Consider the following 17,149-nt stretch of genomic DNA (forward strand, 5'->3'; position numbering starts at 1 on the left):
AGAAAAACGGAAGTATAATAAACTCACAAACACTCCTCTGAATTTACCTGTCTATACTTCAATACTGATCTATACTCGAATGTTATCATTGCGAAATTAAAAGTCAATAAAGTCCTATTGTATTGAATTGTATTGTCTTGTATTGAATCAACTGTGTATATACTTGGTTTTCTTGACTGCAGTGAACTGTTATAAATCTCAGTGTAGAGTTAACGAATAAAAAGCCACAGCAGATCTGGAAATAAACTGTTTCTACAGATCTAACAGTGGGTTTTTATCGGTATAATTGGTTTTCTGTTTCTGGCTATTCCGCCTGATGATATCTGTTATGTTTTAGTCAATAGCTGAAAAGTTGCGCTTTCATTTTGATAAATTCCATCACATAAAATTCTATTGAGGGACTCATTCATTCATCTACATTGACACAGATTAGAATGTTTCATTTGACTGACTGTGTTACATAATTATATAGCACACAGCTGTCCAGACACTAGTAGTCAAACAAAACATTCTAATCTGGGTCATGTATAGATGAATGAACTACTCCCGCAATAGAGTTTTACAGATACAAATTTATCAAAATGAAACCAAGCCGAATGATGGCTGTAGTTATTCAACAGCTGAAACTATGTATTTTCGGAAGGATTTTCAAACTCTTCTGATTCGAACCTGTTGCCAAGTCCTATCATCACTCAGGTACTAACCAAAATGCTGAATTTTAGCACCGGTCAAATCGGGTGCAAACTGGTTCCAGCAGTGACTCTCCCACTTTCCACAGCCTCCTTTAGTATCGAGTAAGTGATTTACGCGAGAATGTACGCTTAGACCAGGCAGATAGAAATAGGTAACAATAGAAGAATGTATCAAACATTGATGATTTAGTGTCTGCACTGTTGTGTGCTGCACATGTAACACAGTCTAATAAAACGCACTAATCTGTAAAAACTGTAGATGAATTAAATGCTACAGAATTTTACACTTCCAAATTCCAGAAGATTACTCTTAGAATAAAGTCGAGGCGTTGAACTAGACTAGCTCAAGGAAATATTTTTAGACTTTATATATCATTTAATCATAATCATTGAGGGATTTTCTACATATTATCTGTATCAGATATCGTATTCTTCGCACTTAAAACTCAAATCAAGTGATCAGAGTAAATATATTGTTTTTTTTTTTCTAATGAATGAGGATCCTGCTGCTGCTGCTGCTGCTGCTGCTGCTGCTGCTGCTGCTGCTGCTGCTGCTGCTGCTGCTGCTGCTGCTGCTGATGCTGCTTGAGGGATGTTTATTCAGTAGGTATCATCTAAGAGATAATCGCTTATTTTCCTCAGATCGATCGCTGATTAATATTCAACAGAACACCGTTATTTACTCAAACAGACACTGCAAAACACTTTCGGCAAAACACTCTCAGCAGCAAAACTCTCGGCAGGTGTCGTCAACGCTATATCAAGGTTACAACCTCCTCCGCGTCACCCGTACAATAGAGATATTGAACGGAAATTCTCTAAATATGGATTTAATCCTGATTCGGATTCTACCAAAATATTCCATCAAGTTTTTGACATATTCTAGTTGGTATACTTTAGTATACTTTGGCTCCACATACGTAGAATGGACCAAATTAGATCACAGCGTTGTCATTAGAGACTAAGGAGGCAGAGGCCGAGTGGTTCAAACCGCTGGTCACTGGTCTCTCGTTAATCCAGGGTCCTGGGTTCGAACCCTGGTGTCGGCAACCAAGTTTCTCGGTTGAAGCTTAAACTCCAGTCTCTCTCTTACATTAGTTGGGGGAAAAGAACCACCTGTAGCTCATTAGTCTGAACTGGTGTAAAGATTACGAGCATTCACCGCACATTCACCGGGGTTCGAACCCAGATTCTGAACTTACAAAACAAAACAATGTGCTATAGAACTACTCCATTCAGCCAACAATCCTCAAGTTAGCACAAACATGTTCCCGATCTCCAGAAAAAAACTATTCTTGCCGAGAAATGCACATTTTGACTGTTACTTGGTTACGTATTTTACGTCACTTGTTTTTCTCGTATTCTGATTTTGTCATCATACTTCCATCAACACTGAGGAATTCTATAGTCGTAAACCTGTTCACAAATACAGCTGTAATTACTGACGTTTAATAATTCACAGGGGGATAGAGAAGAGAGGAAGGAGGTATGGGGAGAGAGAGAGAGAGAGAGAGAGAGAGAGAGAGAGAGAGAGAGAGAGAGAGAGAGAGAGAGAGAGAGAGAGAGAGAGAGCACATGAATGGAGGAAGGAAAGGATAGTGGAAATAGATAGAGGGAGGAGAGTGAAGAGGATAATTTAGGGATAGAGGGGGGGGAGAGTTCGGTGGGAACGGAGTGGTAGAGGGAAAGAATAGAGAGAGAAGGGAGAGAGAGAAAAGAGAGGGAGAGTGAAGAAAAAAGAGAGGAGGGATGGCGAAAAGAGACGGAGAGATAATGAAGAACAAAGAAAGGAGAGAGAGGGGAGAGAGGGGAGGATGAAGAAAAGAAGAGAGGATGAGGAGAGAATTTGGAAGGTAAGAAGAGAGACTGATCAGAGAAACCCGCTAACGCATTTCCATTTAATCGCGGCTTGAATTACGCGCAGACAAAACAATGATTACATCATCGTGTTACGGGACTCCGCAATTAATTAGAAAAAAAAAACCAACCGTAAATTGACAACGACGACATCGTTCGGTGTGGATTCAAACGACCGCACGCTAACGACTGCTTTAACGTTCAGTTAGTGATCGGACGCGGAATCAATTATCTTTACTGCGTGGCCGTTACGTTTAATGTTTTGCATGTTTTAACCCCGTTCAGCAGCCGCGACTGGAACCGGAATGAATATCGCACCGGTTTACGATGAATCTAATGAAAAAAAAAACCGATAAATAATCCGCAATCGGGAAATGATAGATAATGATTTTTTTTGGGAAGAAAATGTAATATCATCATCACTATCATCAACAAGTAGGAAGAAGATGAAAACATCTAAAGCCGCAATCACGGCATTGCTTGTTAGTCGGTTCTGATTTTTGCCCGTACCTGAAACGGACCAATTTAGAATGGACCAAATCAATGCTGTGCGTTCACGCATGTTCTTAAATCAGCTATTATCACTGGTCCAGTCAGACGCAAGACTCTGACCGACAATTTTGAAGCAAAGTTTCCATCGACACTCAGAGAAATGGTCTTTTGTAAAAATTAAGTAGAATGGACCGAATCAATACTGAGCTTTCGAACAAGTTTTAAATCTTGCTATTATCACTGGTCCAGTCAGACGCAAGACTGCGACTGACAGAAAACAAAAAAAAATCAAAGCAGCTTCAATTCGTACAAAGACACAAAGAAAAGGTCCGTTCTAAAATTTTGAACGGACCAAATCAGCTGCAATCACTAGTCCAGCTAGATGCTAGTTACTATCTAGACTTACCAAGCACTCTAAACGTTTTAGAGTCGATGGTTTTAGAGGTGATGGACATACTGAGAAATGTTTCGCTCTAAAATTTAGAACTGACCTGGACCGGTCTTTATGGTCGGTCCGGATCGCGCCGTTCTCCAATAAATAATCCTCACCGAAACAAAAGATCACGCGCTACGCCCTCGCGACGATAATCACCAAGACTTTCTCAACAATAACAGAAAGTCGTAAAGTCGTAAATACGACCGACTCGGGACTCGGATCACCGTATGACGATTACGCCAACTCGTCGTCGCGATCGAGTCCGCCGAGGCCCGATCTTTCTATTGGATAAGCCGTCAGATCGTCTTTTATCTACGCGAGAAGATAATGGCGGGAAATGGATTAAAAAATTCGGCAGTTTCGAAAGTAAGATGAATCCGTGTTAAAAAGTAAAATTTCACGCAATTTAGCGAATGCCTTATTAGAGAGCGCCTCTATGCGCAAACTACTGACTCTATACTTTAAAAGCGAAGTGATTCTCCACCGGAACCAGTTGTAATTCGCAATAATTTGACCCGCGCTAAAATCTGACTCGAGCCTGGTCCGACGTTTTTGGTCGGGCCAAATTTGGAACGGGTCAAACAGGCAGGAACCCATTACCCGTTGTCCGATCACGGCCTTTGGGTCGCCATTTTTAATTCCGATAGGTCAACATCGGCAGCAAGTTATCAACATAAATATCACCACAACTAAAATCAATATTCATGCAGTACAGGTAAGAGTTTGACTGTATATGTATATAAATATATATATATATATATATATATATATATATATATATATATATATATATACGAATGTCCTGCGAGAGAGGTAAGTAAGACAGACACGAAGAAGACACAGATAACGGTTATGATCCTCGGGGAACCCTTGGTATTTCATTTCGTCTATTGTTGTCGCGGTGCAGACGACTTTAAATGTCAAACGAAGATGAAGAAAATATCGATTTATCGCGAAATATTCTCCTCGGAAACGTTGATAATCAACGAGGCAAAAAAGCGTTTGATTCGTCGGAGATGATTATTTTCGTCGTCCGAACGAACGTCGTCGTTAAATACCGATTTTAATTCCTCGCGCGAACGTTGGGCCTCAATAATAACGAGAATTGAAAATAATTTTAATTTTGTTTGCGACATCGGTAATATGGAAAAATACATGAAGTGGTGTGTTGATGACAATAGGGATATAGGGATATAGGGATATATATATATATATATATATATATATATATATATATATCCCTATTGTCATCAATAAAATGTCTTCAATGCATCTATGGTTCAATAGAGGATTCCACTTGCGGCAAGTGAGGATCCACCAGGTGTCGCTTGTGTGCAGTAGGACTTGAACGACTGTAGGAATAGAGGGTTCTGCTTTTGATGAGGGACGATCCACTAGGTGTCGCTAGTGTGCAGTAGGACATCAACCGCTGATCCACTAGGTGTCGCTAGTGTGCAGTAGGACATCAACCGCTATAGAGGATTCCACTTGTGGCAAACAAGGATCTACCAGGTGTCGCTAGTGTGCATCAGACAGTCAAATACGTAACGCATAGACGGATATGATTTAACGCGAGATCTGACAATCTGAAAATCTCCCTCGGACTCATAACTTTTTACAAAATTCCCTGACTATGCCCTGACCTTTTTAATGAAAATATAACTCCCTGACTGTCCCCGATTTCCAGGTGAGTAGTCACCCTAATAAGTCATTCGTGTATATTTACTTAATGGTTCCCGTAAAACCGATGTACTAATACATAGTATATCAGATTTTATGATAGATACATCAAGGACAAGCGTCAGTTTCATGGAAGGTGACATTTAACGCGAGGTCATTTATCATCGCCACGTGCGCGCGCGAGACACAGCCACCGACAGACGGACTGACATCTGCGTCCGGAATACCTAGCAGCGCTCGCTCGGAGACCTCGCCGCACTGACGACGATGAGATAGATTTCACTGGATACAACGCGGTAATAAAGCGGAAATTGTAAGATCACCGACGACGACACTATCGGCTTAGAGAGAAAACGGACGACGACGAGAATAGCCGCGGAGATAGCGCCGAGCTGAACCACTCGCACACCGTCCGAGCGTCAATCAGACACACCTCCCCGATTCAATTAGTCGATTCACCATGAAAACGAGCTCTAACGACGAATCCACAATTACCTGATTTTCCCCGCGACCTTTTAACAAAACAATTCTCCAAAACTACATTACTAGAAATACACTCAGCAGGGGCTTTCTTAGCAAGAATAACGAGACACCTAAAATTCAAATTCCCTGATTTTTTTCCTTATCCCTGACCAGACAAATTCTCCAATCAAATTAGGTTATAAGACATATTCACTCGGTGAGGGCTATTTCTTCTCAAACGGTTCCTCATGCCACTCATCACCGGCAAGATCAAGAAACAAGAAGACGCCAAACATTCAATTTCCCCGATATCCTGACCCTTGACCAACAAATTTCCAAATAACCAGATATCCTCAATGGGGGCTGTTCTTCTCAAGAGGTTCATATATATATATATATATATATATATATATATATATATGTATAATAATGCAAATGTTCATATGGAAACTCTTGGATGCCATCTATACAATCGATACCGAACTATACTGATGTACCGGAGCTTGTGTTTAATACTCATAGTAAACATTGAGGTTGAGCCTTCGAATTATTGACCACACATTAGACATGATCGCCGACTGCACAAGAGCGTTTATGGCCCATACCAAATTAGGCCCAGAAGAACAACCCTTTACATAGGTGGTCCAACCAAAAACGTCGGGCCAGGCCTGGACCAGATTTAAGCACGGTCATTGCATGTGAATTGCAACTGGAAATGACTTACTACGCTCAAAGCATTGCCTAGTATCAAGTGAGTGCTTTACGTGTGAACGCGCTCTCTGATAAGGCATGGGCCAAATTTGACTCGGGCCTGACACCCAGGCCAAATCGTCCCCTGTGTGATCGCGGCTATAGTAAACATTGGGGCCGAACCTTGGAATAATCATGGACACATATAAACTGGATCATACGTCCATGGAATAATTGACCTCACATTGTTATCACAGGCTACACACAACAATCACAGACAGACTGAGAGAAGAAATTAATCATTCGTCCAACGACCACAGACGACACCCGATAATTCCCAGTGAAACGATACATACGTGTGACATTGTGTTATCGATAGCGACAGAGCCAAGGCTACAACGTCCTGGACGACGTTTTCCATATCGAATTCAGCCACGTTTTAATTAATTAACAATCCGTACAAACAACACGTGATATCTGTGAGACTGAGGTTGAAATTCTCAGCAACTCGGCGTAATAAATCAAAGCCATGCGATTTGATTTACAGTTAGGAAAACCGAGAAGACTTTTGAGAAAATGACTTTGAATCATAACTGCAGGTCGACGAGTTTAGTTTGTGGACCTCGAAACACTGAACCAAGTAAATCCAGTATAGGGACACACAGCTTGTGGGTCTAATTTGTGCCTCTCAAAACAGACACCGAATAAAAGTGTTACAGATGGCACTGCAGGCACTGCAGGTTTGAGGTTTCATCAGCAAACCTCAAAAAAGAACTGACTATAAGTGGTAGGCCTATACGACTAAAAAACCTCGATAAAATGAAGTCTACAGAAAAAATATCCTGGGTTTCTGCTGTAAAACAAGCCTGGAGGTTAAAGCCACGTTCACGCTATCATTAGTGAGTCCATTATCACCGGCAATTCAAACAAAGTTTCTATCAACACCTAGAAATGGTCGATTGTAAAATTCAGAACAGACCTGGATGGGCGGTCAAATTGGTCCGTTCTAAATATGGCATGGATCAATTTGGAACGAACATTTCGCCGAGTGCGATCGCTCTGGTCTGTTCTAAATCAGTACGTTCTAAATTCGAACGTCACGCGAACGCGGCTACGGCGTTCAAGACGTCGACGTTCTCTCGCGTACTCACCGAGTCGATGTTCGGTAATTGACCGGTCGTATCGATGGCGATTTGACGCAACGAAACGACCGAGTCGTTCGGCAATCTGCTCAATAATTCGTCTTTATCGCTCGCCGAGCTGATCACGTGTTCGATTTCGTTCAGAAGACTCGTTATTCTCGACGCTTGAATCGTTACCGGCACCGATTGGCGTTCGGTATTTTGGACGTTGCCGTTCGTCACGACGGTCGGCGTACCTGAAATATACGAACAGAGACGCATCTGCGAACGTGTTTGAATTAAGCTTTTGAATACAGTCAGTCGCCCGATATACCGCCCACAACAGTGCAGAACGATTTTGGCGGTATAGAGAGTATGGCAGTATATTGGGGGGAGGAGTTACTATGTATTTGTATAGAGATATTGGGAGGTGTTTTACTATGTATTTGTATAGAGATATTGGGGGGTGTTTTACTATGTATTTGTATAGAGATATTGGGGGGTGTTTTACTATGTATTTGTATAGAGATATTGGGGGGTGTTTTACTATGTATTTGTATAGAGATATTGGGGGGTGTTTTACTATGTATTTGTATAGAGATATTGGGGGGTGTTTTACTATGTATTTGTATAGAGATATTGGGGGGTGTTTTACTATGTATTTGTATAGAGATATTGGGGGGTGTTTTACTATGTATTTGTATAGAGATGTACATTGAGAAAACCTGGCGGGGGTGGCGGTATATTGGGGGGCGGGGGGTTTACTATGTATTTGTATAGATATATTGGGATGTGTTTTACTTGTATAGAAATGTACATTGGGTGGCAGTATATGCGAAGGCGGTATATCGGCGGTTGACTGTACAATTCTAAACGATCGACTAGAAAGTGTTGAAATGAGCGGAGTGGGCAAGTGGTTAGAGCGTTCGGCTCTGGGAAGCAAGGTCGTGGGTTTGAGCCCTGCATACATTACCGTAGTATCCTCGGGCAAGACACTGATCCTCATCGCCTCTCTTCACCCAGACATAAATGGGTATCTGGCCTGATAGATGACTCCTGAGCGCCTCCAGCAGCTGCTCAGGTGTAACTTCTCCCCAGGGAGAGATGACTGATACATGGAATAGAGTTGTACGCTGGGACAAAATTTGGAGCACATTTGAACTGACTCTAGATCTTTCCATTTCATCTCATTCTATTTTCTCTTTATTTCTTTCGTTTACGTTGTTCCACCATGTATATTACAACCAATTATTGCAGAAAACTATATATTTACGCCTCCTTTTGTAATAGAGCTCACTGATAATGTCTTTCGAGACCTATAAGTGGGAAATTCGTCAATTCTATGTTGTATTTCTATTTTTCTATAATAAAGACTTGTAATAAAAGACAAAACAAAAAAAAAACTGACTCGTATCGATATACAATAAAACTGCGTACTGTGACAAATATCACCTTATTTCATCGATGGCGCAGTTTTAATATTTGTGTCTGACAGCTGAATCAGAAGAGATCTACAGTTGCAGGTTTTTTTCTTTCTACAGCTTACCCGCTAATAATCCGTCCATTTGTTCGAGAGCTGCTGCTAGCATATCGCTCGCTTCGAGCTGCGGGTTCGCCATCTCCGGTGGCTGTGCCGGCTGCCGTTCCTGAAAATAAAATAAAAAAACCCGCGTCAAGTATAGTAAGTTCGGAAAAACAACAACAACAACAACGTTACTTCTCAGTAACGCTTCGCCGAGGGGATCCGAGCGCTTCAGTCGGAAAACGCTCAACAACAATCCTAAGACTTCAATCGAAAAACGAATATCAAAGCGAACTCGATTCTATTGTTACAAAAATTTCCCTCGCTCTGAAGCAGTTGTAAAGAGGAGTAATACTACTGATGTTACTTTACGTAATTATCGTAAAGTAACGGAATTATCAGAATGAGTTCGACATTATACACTAAGACTAGGTATACTTCAACTACTGCGCCTTCAGTTTTCTAAATATTGATGTTTGTTTCTTTCAAAATTGATGCCTATGCGGTAGTAGGAAATAAAGCAGAGACCAGGAAAGAGAAGGATGAAGGGATTGCGGAAGAGAGGACGGAGAAAGGGAAAGGAAGGAGTAAGATGAGAGTGAATGAGGGAAGATGGGGAATGAAGGAGGGTGCGAGGGAAATGAGTGAAGAATGAGGAGGTAATGAGAGGGATAGAGATTAGTGGAGAGGAGATGAAGGAGAGAGATGAGTGAAGGGAGAGAGGGAGGAGAGGGATTGAGGAAGGTGAGAGGGACAGAGATGAGTGAAGGAGGAAGGAGAGGGGGCAGAGGGATTGAGGAAGGTGAGAGGGACAGAGATGAGTGGAGGGAAAGAGGGAGTAGAGGTTATGAGGAAGGCTTGAGAGGGATGATTGTGAATGAGGAGGGTGTGGGAGGGAGAAAGATGAGTGAATGAGTGACATTATATTGAGCACGACTCGACGTCTGTCGTTGATGACAGATGTTGAAGCAGACGCAGCCATCGTCTCTGATTGATACGAAATGTCACAAAAGTATCAACTAATCTATCATCGCCGTCGTCGTCAAGTCATCTGATGTTTAACGACGACTAAGCCGACACTCTCTCTCGCTCTCGAGCGGCGTGTGTGCGCGTGTGTCTGACATCAAACACTTATCCATCAATAAACCGAGCGAACAGCTCTCTTCTCTCGTCGTCCTTGATCTTCGACCCATCAATCGCGTTCGTGCGATTATCAATAAACGATCCAATCTGAGCACGATGACGAGTATTAACGCGTGTGGGGGGGAGGGGGAGGGGGTGTGAGGCGGTACTCGTCTCACGTCCTACACTATCCAGACATTTCTTAAAGGGTTTTTTTAAATGCTTATTACTCTATAGGCCCTGCATACACAATAAATACACCACAAATAAACAAAATAACGCAAATATTCATCCAATTATTACCTCATTATCTTAGAGGGGGGTCGGTATGAGGACATTACAACTCCTAAATGAAGTGTACCCTACCCTAGTTATTCTTTTATTTTTGAATGAGAGCGTCAATAGTGAATAAGTGTATAAACCTCGGTGAAAGCAAAACGGTATTTTACCATTTGTATGAATCACCATAAAAATACATGACTGATGTTGAGAGAGGGAGAAAAGAGAGAGAGGAGAGAGAGAGAGAGAGTAATGAAGCCAGATATTCCGCGATTAGTCGCTCGTAAAACGGCTAGTTTCTCGCTGCTGACAACTCATTTGACTCGAGCGTAAAGAGACGTAGCCCCTCGCGAGTGCCGTGCGGGTTTCATCCTCGTTGTCGGAACTGTGACAAATCATTTCCTGCTACGTAACGCGATTCGTCTGATTCACTAACGGATCACTGAGCTCGAATCAGCCGTACAAACTACTATCTAATTAAACAACATCCGCTGCTGCTGCTGCTGCTGCTGCTGCTGCTGCTGCTGCTGCTGATGATCGCACAGACTCACGAGATTTATCAGAGCGCCCGAGAGACAGACATTATATCTTCGTAAGCCGCGATTTGATTCGGATTAAACCGATTTCATATCCTGATAAATAAACTTTATTTTCTTCATTTTCAGTCACAATCTCCACATCTGGCTATTCGATAATCATCTCACATTTTTTCTTTCTAATTCAAATATTCGGGACATCGTTCTCAGACCGGGACCGGCGCAATATATCTGTTATACAATATCCGCTAATATAAAGGCAATTCGAGTAATATATAAAGATCAAATAGTCCGACAGTAGAATACAGTAGGGGGGATACATTATCTGAGTCACACAGTACGATCAGCGGATTCTTGACAATTCGATTGGCGCCGATAACCAGCAGCAGCAGCAGCGGCGGCGGCGGATGATAACAGCATCTTTAAACCCTCGACCCGACGATAATATCGCTTGTCTTTATACGTATCGGATTGTCCGGTCTTCAAATCTATCGGGACAATGACTAACCAAACATTGCAGGCATCGACCCCAGAAAATCGTTCATTCTTCGAGGAAGCTCTTCGAACGTCGGCCGCCCGGCGGCAAGGAAAAACCGGTGTCGCATGAAGAGTTGATAGATTCAACAGAAAAACTTCTTGAACGGAACGTGTCTCGATTTCCTCATTTCTCATGCTTTCGAGATGCAAGAAAAGACTTTTAGAAGAATACCTGGAAAAGTTCTTTTCGAAAAAAAGGATGGACGAACATCTCCCGTATACAGAAAATTGGGTTGATTGAGGTTTATGATAATCTGTCACAGGTCAACTCGGACCTTCGCACTTTTCGATGGATTTTTGCGTATAAGCCGCGTTCGAGCATGTATGGCCCGGGCCAAATAAGCACAAATTATTCAAATTATTGCCCGTTGTGATATTGCAACTGGTTTCGGAAATGACTCACTTCATTTTGTTAAAGCTTTGTTTAGTATCAAGAGAGTGGTTTACATGAGAACGCGCTCTCTAATTTGGCTTGGGCCAAATGGTCTGTGTGTGATCACGGCTATAGTTAAGTAATAATGGAAAGTATGCGTAGTTATTCAAAGACTGTATAATTTGTGAAATGTGATCACACACGCTATACTAAATTAACTATATAGACTACAGTTAATAGTGTCACACTTAATTCATGGACATTAACGAGCAGATGACTGTAAACCATTCAAAGAGCTTAATGACACACGGCCTAAATAGAAATATCTGTCCTCATAATTACAATACAAATACTGTACAGGGTTCTCTGCAGTTTTCACATCCTTCCAATTGGCTTTTTTCGCATCTTTTTCATAGGAAACAAAATATCACAATATTTCATACTTTTTCATCAGATATTTTAGATTTTTCACATTCTTAACGTCAAGGTACGAACATTAGACGTTACTAATCACATCTGTAAAACTCTGTTTACTCTTGAAATACAATTTCTCAGACTTAAACACAACTCGTGCATAGATCCACCGTATGTAAAAAGGTGACAGATTTTCTGGAATATTTCACAATTTTTATGCGATTTTTCACAGATTTTACATATTTCTCTAAGCAGATATACACATTTCGCATCAATCCAAGCCCTGAAATCACCGAAAAGTTGTCGAAAACAAAACTCCTTTTGTAAAGAGAAATAAACAGAACTTTTTACGCAAAACAAAGAATGAACTTTTTCCGTTCTTTCGGAAGACGTAAAGAAATTATCGGTGACCTAAAAATAGCAAAAAGCGAAAGAATATAAATATTTACGACTGACTGAATATCGCAGATTGTAGATTGAAGGCGTGAGTCAAAGCTAATATTATCTAACGTGGTATTGGTGTAATGTATAGATACGTTTACCTGTACCGGTAAACTTTGTACCTACAGTTATAAAGCGATATATATATAAATATACCGGCCGTACATTCAGGGTCCCTACACATCGGTCATTCTTGAATATTGAAGGAGATTTGAAGGAGTTTTAAAGGAGAAGATTTCAATGTCGAAGGAAGTGTAGAAGCATCAATTTCATCCCAATTACCGTAGACTCCTCTCCTAAATCGGTACCGTTTATCTCACCGTTAATTTGGCGGTTTTGTAAGCAAATGTTTATACTTTACGCTACTATCTCAGTTTCTAATTCGGTAACCACCAGATCGGGTAAACACAAATCCTGGTTCCCGACTGTACCGATTTTAGCGTAGTTTATTGTAAAACTACAAACTAGACAAACATTTCTACCTATTTACTGCCTATTTTTCAAAATTGAAGGAGTTTCCGGCATTTTGGTCCAATTAAAGGAGTCGCAAGAGATGAATTCAGGCCAAGGACTCTGATTAGATTCTATGTTTAGGCTAGATTATGAAATTTGATATAAGTCTGTTACAACGCCATCATTTTCAATATCCGAGTCTAACATCCTGCATAGAACTGGGTTCATAAGCGCCCATGGAGATGATTTAGCCCGGGTCAAACCGGCCCACACCTGAAGTGAGTCAAATTTGGCCCGTGCTTGATTAAAAGAGAACATTCACGGGCTACGTACTCATTAGATACTGACGATGCTGCAGCAAGTGAGGTCAGTCGCTTCCAGAACCAGTTAGCATTCATATGCAATGATTTGATCAGCAGCAGAGCTAAAATTTGGCACAGGTCTGAGATTTTTGATCAGGCCAATGGACCCATTTGACACCAGCAGCGCGTGAACGGACAACCCAGGTTAAAAACGTTCGCGTGATCGCGTCCTAGGCCCCGTGCTGCGCGCCCTTAGGTAACGAGAAAAAAAAAATCAATTTTCGCAATAAAAAACGTGCCGTAGGAGGCTATTAAAAATTACGCTCCACAGTTTCTGATACAATACGAGCTTCGAGCTACGTTCGTTCGTATAAAGATTTAATCGAAATTCATTAATCGCGATTAGTTTCAATCGTCGCGTTAATAACTGCGGAAACATTAGATCCGGAAAAGCGTTTCAGCGGGAAAGCAACGCCCGTCCATATAAACAACATAACCCCCGTAATCAACCGCGTTCGTACCCGATTACATTTATGCTAGAAATCGACGATTTTTTTCGTTTGTTTATGAAGCAATTATTTCGAGGATTTGTTCTGAACAGTATAAAACTCACTATACTTATCAAATATATCTATCAGTTCGATAGTTTTATGAACGCAACTGCTCTTTACCTCATGACACTGGTGAGATTTTGGAGGGGTGGCCACCCCTTACAGTTTTTACATGCATCCCTCTGAAAATCAGCCACCTCTCATAAAATATCTGCTGCCCCTACGAGACTGGATGCCAATATTCTATCGATGCTGATAGTAGCTTTGAAATATATCGGCCTAATGCTAATGTGAAAAACAGAAGATTACACCAAAATTATTTAAGCTTTATTTTCAGGGGATTGAAAGCCTTGATATTTCAGCAGCTACGATGTCATACACTTAACAATGAATACAGCCCCTTTAAGATTCCAGCATATGCAGAACACTGCATGATTTGTAATGTCAAATGTCTCTCAAGTTTTCTATTGTTATATCATAACGAGTGCAAGTTCCAAAGTTCAAAAATACGAAATATGAAAGATGATTAACCCTTTCAGTGCGTCTACACCGCAGTGCGGTGTATAAATCAGTGATGGATTTTGCTAGTACACCGCACTGCGGTGTATTGATGTAATTAGTAATTAGTAATTATCTCTATTGAAAAATGGCAGAAAGTTTCAAACATAGTGAAATACTAGTAACTAACGATACACCGCACTGCGGTGTAGACGCACTATAGTGGTATTCCCATTGTTCAACACACTAGGGTGGAATTTTTTAGAATTTTCAAATTTTTCTCCAGCATTATAGGGTATTAATTAGTCAGCACTGAAAGGGTTAAGAGGTAATAATCAGACCGATTAATCCAAGTAGAGATGAAGAGAGAAATGTGCGGCCCATATCTTTTCACATATGGCAATCGTTTTCAGGGTGTACCCCTGCATGAGTACCGCTCGATGTAGTTATATACTATAACCACTGTGAGTGAGGAATGTTGATTGCTGCCTCGGGTTCGTCTAGATCGACTTCAGTTGTGTATCTTAATCTTAGAATGATACAGTTATATAATGACTGCCTGTTCGACGTTGTCGCGATTTTTTCAGACTTAGGAAGTATGTTCCACTTGAGAGCCACATTTAGATGGTAGGCTATAGATATTTTCTCACACCAAGACTCAGAGTTAAGGAATTAGTTCTAACCCACAAGTCCTGACTGAGGGTCCAGCGTCGCAAAAACAATTCAACTCAAATTTCTAGTTAAGGCGCTATTCATTACCTCATATTTCTAATAAGTAACAAATAAAAACTTCACTCTTTTAAGCTTTAGATTCATAAACTTAATGAATATGATAAGACTGATGGCTTTAAATCACCTAGACACAGGTCAGTAGCGGATTTGCAGGGAGCGCCTATTTTTTTGCAGAGACCCTATGTACAGTACAGGTGCACACCTAAAATCGATGTTTTAGGTCAACTGTCAATGCTTTCTGGTCCTAATAAGACTTTTATCAGGTATGCAGGCCTACCACCAAAACTGACTGAGCTAGGCCACCTATGTGATATGTTCAAGTCAAGTTGAAATAGACATTAGGAAGTGACTCTGCATAGTGTCTGTCCGTAAAACAGCACGGATGATCTTGACTTGTAATTTATTGAAGTTCATGTCAAAACTGTCCGTAAAGTCAAACACATCGAACATGCACACCAATCAGGAGATTAGAGCTAGCCCAGGCTACTGGAGCCTGACTGATGATCTAGATGACACATACCACATTCAGCAGCTGCTGCAGCGTGAATCACACCGAGTGATGAAGATTGATGTAAGTTATCACATAGTGACACATCAACCGACCGAACACCACAGAGAAAACATAGATAAAACTATCAAAAATCACTGATCCACAAATTTAGGCAGATTCGAGATGGTTGATCCTCTAAATTACGTCCTTATCCAGACCAGACTAACCCGCTAATTCAGATTGCAGTAGTTTTCATAGAAAATTGAATTTTTTTTAATATTAAAAACTGTAAATCTAATAGAAAATAAACTAGAAATTGTTCTGATTTTGAGAGCATTTTGATATTTTCGGAGAAGTTGAGCTCTAAAAAAAAGAGTAGAAACTACACATAGCCTAGAAATCGTCCTATCCTTGACACATTCGCTAGTAGGCCTTCCCCAATACAAAATAAGTTGATTTAAAAAAACGTTAAAAAAATCCAAAAAATGTTACCGGTTTTTCCAAGCCAAAAAGTTATGCTTTTATTCCCCAGAGCCTCCTTCCTGAGATTAATATGGGCCTATTACGGAAATAGGCCTAAATCTTTTTGGGATGGAATACGAAAGTGCAACACTAACGCCATTTTCAACAGTAATGGTATATAAAAGCATGGGTAGAAGTTTTAATTTTTTACCCCAAACTCTCGACGGGCCTCATGGATGATGGAGGCTCACATCACTGCAGAATTACATCATTTTACCTGAATTTTTAATTAGGCTACAAGCCTTGCTTCGTTTCCATGTTAAAAATTGGATTAGTTGCCGACCTAATTCTTAAAAACAACAACGTTCCAAGTTCTTTATAGATTATACGATAACGACAACAAATTAATTATCCATCTATTACAGTAATTTCATCAGTACTGACGGCAGTTCGCGCTGTCAAAAAACATAAACAAACCCGGAGCGGAAGTATTTTTAGTGAAACAAGTTTTTTAAGACAGCTTCGAGTGACGAAAAAAACAATTGACACTATTCAAGAAGCCAAATAAACTTCACCCACCTTCGAATAAGTTTTGTAAGTTAATATTCCCAAAGTTGCGAACACGATATCGGCGGTTTAAATCCGAAAAACAAACTTTGAAGTTAGTATTATCCTACAGAAGCGGACGATCACGTTCTTTGTCGCAACACGCGCGACACCTAGCGCCGAACGGCTCGAAATTCATATTTATTCACATAAAAATCTAGAATTTACAAAATTTATGGATAAATACGTATAACAAAAATGAAAAAAAAAAAAAATGTTAGGATAAAACAAGTAAATTAGAAAGAATGGGCTTAATCGCAGCTCTGTGGGGTTCGAACCCCATCGATGACTTAGATTAAGAGCATTCATAAGTCGCAATCCGTCATCTATTCTATCATCTAAGTTTTTTTAGCTGACAATTCTAATTGCTTGCCGTCTTAATTGGGATCGTTAATTACTTC

General features: G+C 40.6%; 1 protein-coding gene across 2 annotated transcripts in view; it reads right to left on the reverse strand.

The window, feature by feature from the left end:
• Positions 1-16,858, reverse strand: part of LOC141913300 (liprin-beta-1-like) — a 76,065-nt gene extending 59,207 nt beyond the window's left edge. For both annotated transcript variants that reach the window (XM_074804795.1, XM_074804793.1), the window contains exons 1-3: positions 16,722-16,858; positions 8,977-9,076; positions 7,461-7,687 (exon numbers count right to left, since the gene is read on the reverse strand). In XM_074804795.1, the coding sequence (XP_074660896.1) occupies positions 7,461-7,687; positions 8,977-9,049 (300 nt within the window). In that variant the 5' untranslated portion in view covers positions 9,050-9,076; positions 16,722-16,858. The remainder of the gene's footprint in view (positions 1-7,460; positions 7,688-8,976; positions 9,077-16,721) is intronic.
• Positions 16,859-17,149: the final 291 nt, after the last annotated feature.

Source organism: Tubulanus polymorphus, chromosome 11, assembly GCF_964204645.1.
Source record: "Tubulanus polymorphus chromosome 11, tnTubPoly1.2, whole genome shotgun sequence".
NCBI classification, from domain to species: Eukaryota; Metazoa; Nemertea; class Palaeonemertea; order Tubulaniformes; family Tubulanidae; genus Tubulanus; species Tubulanus polymorphus.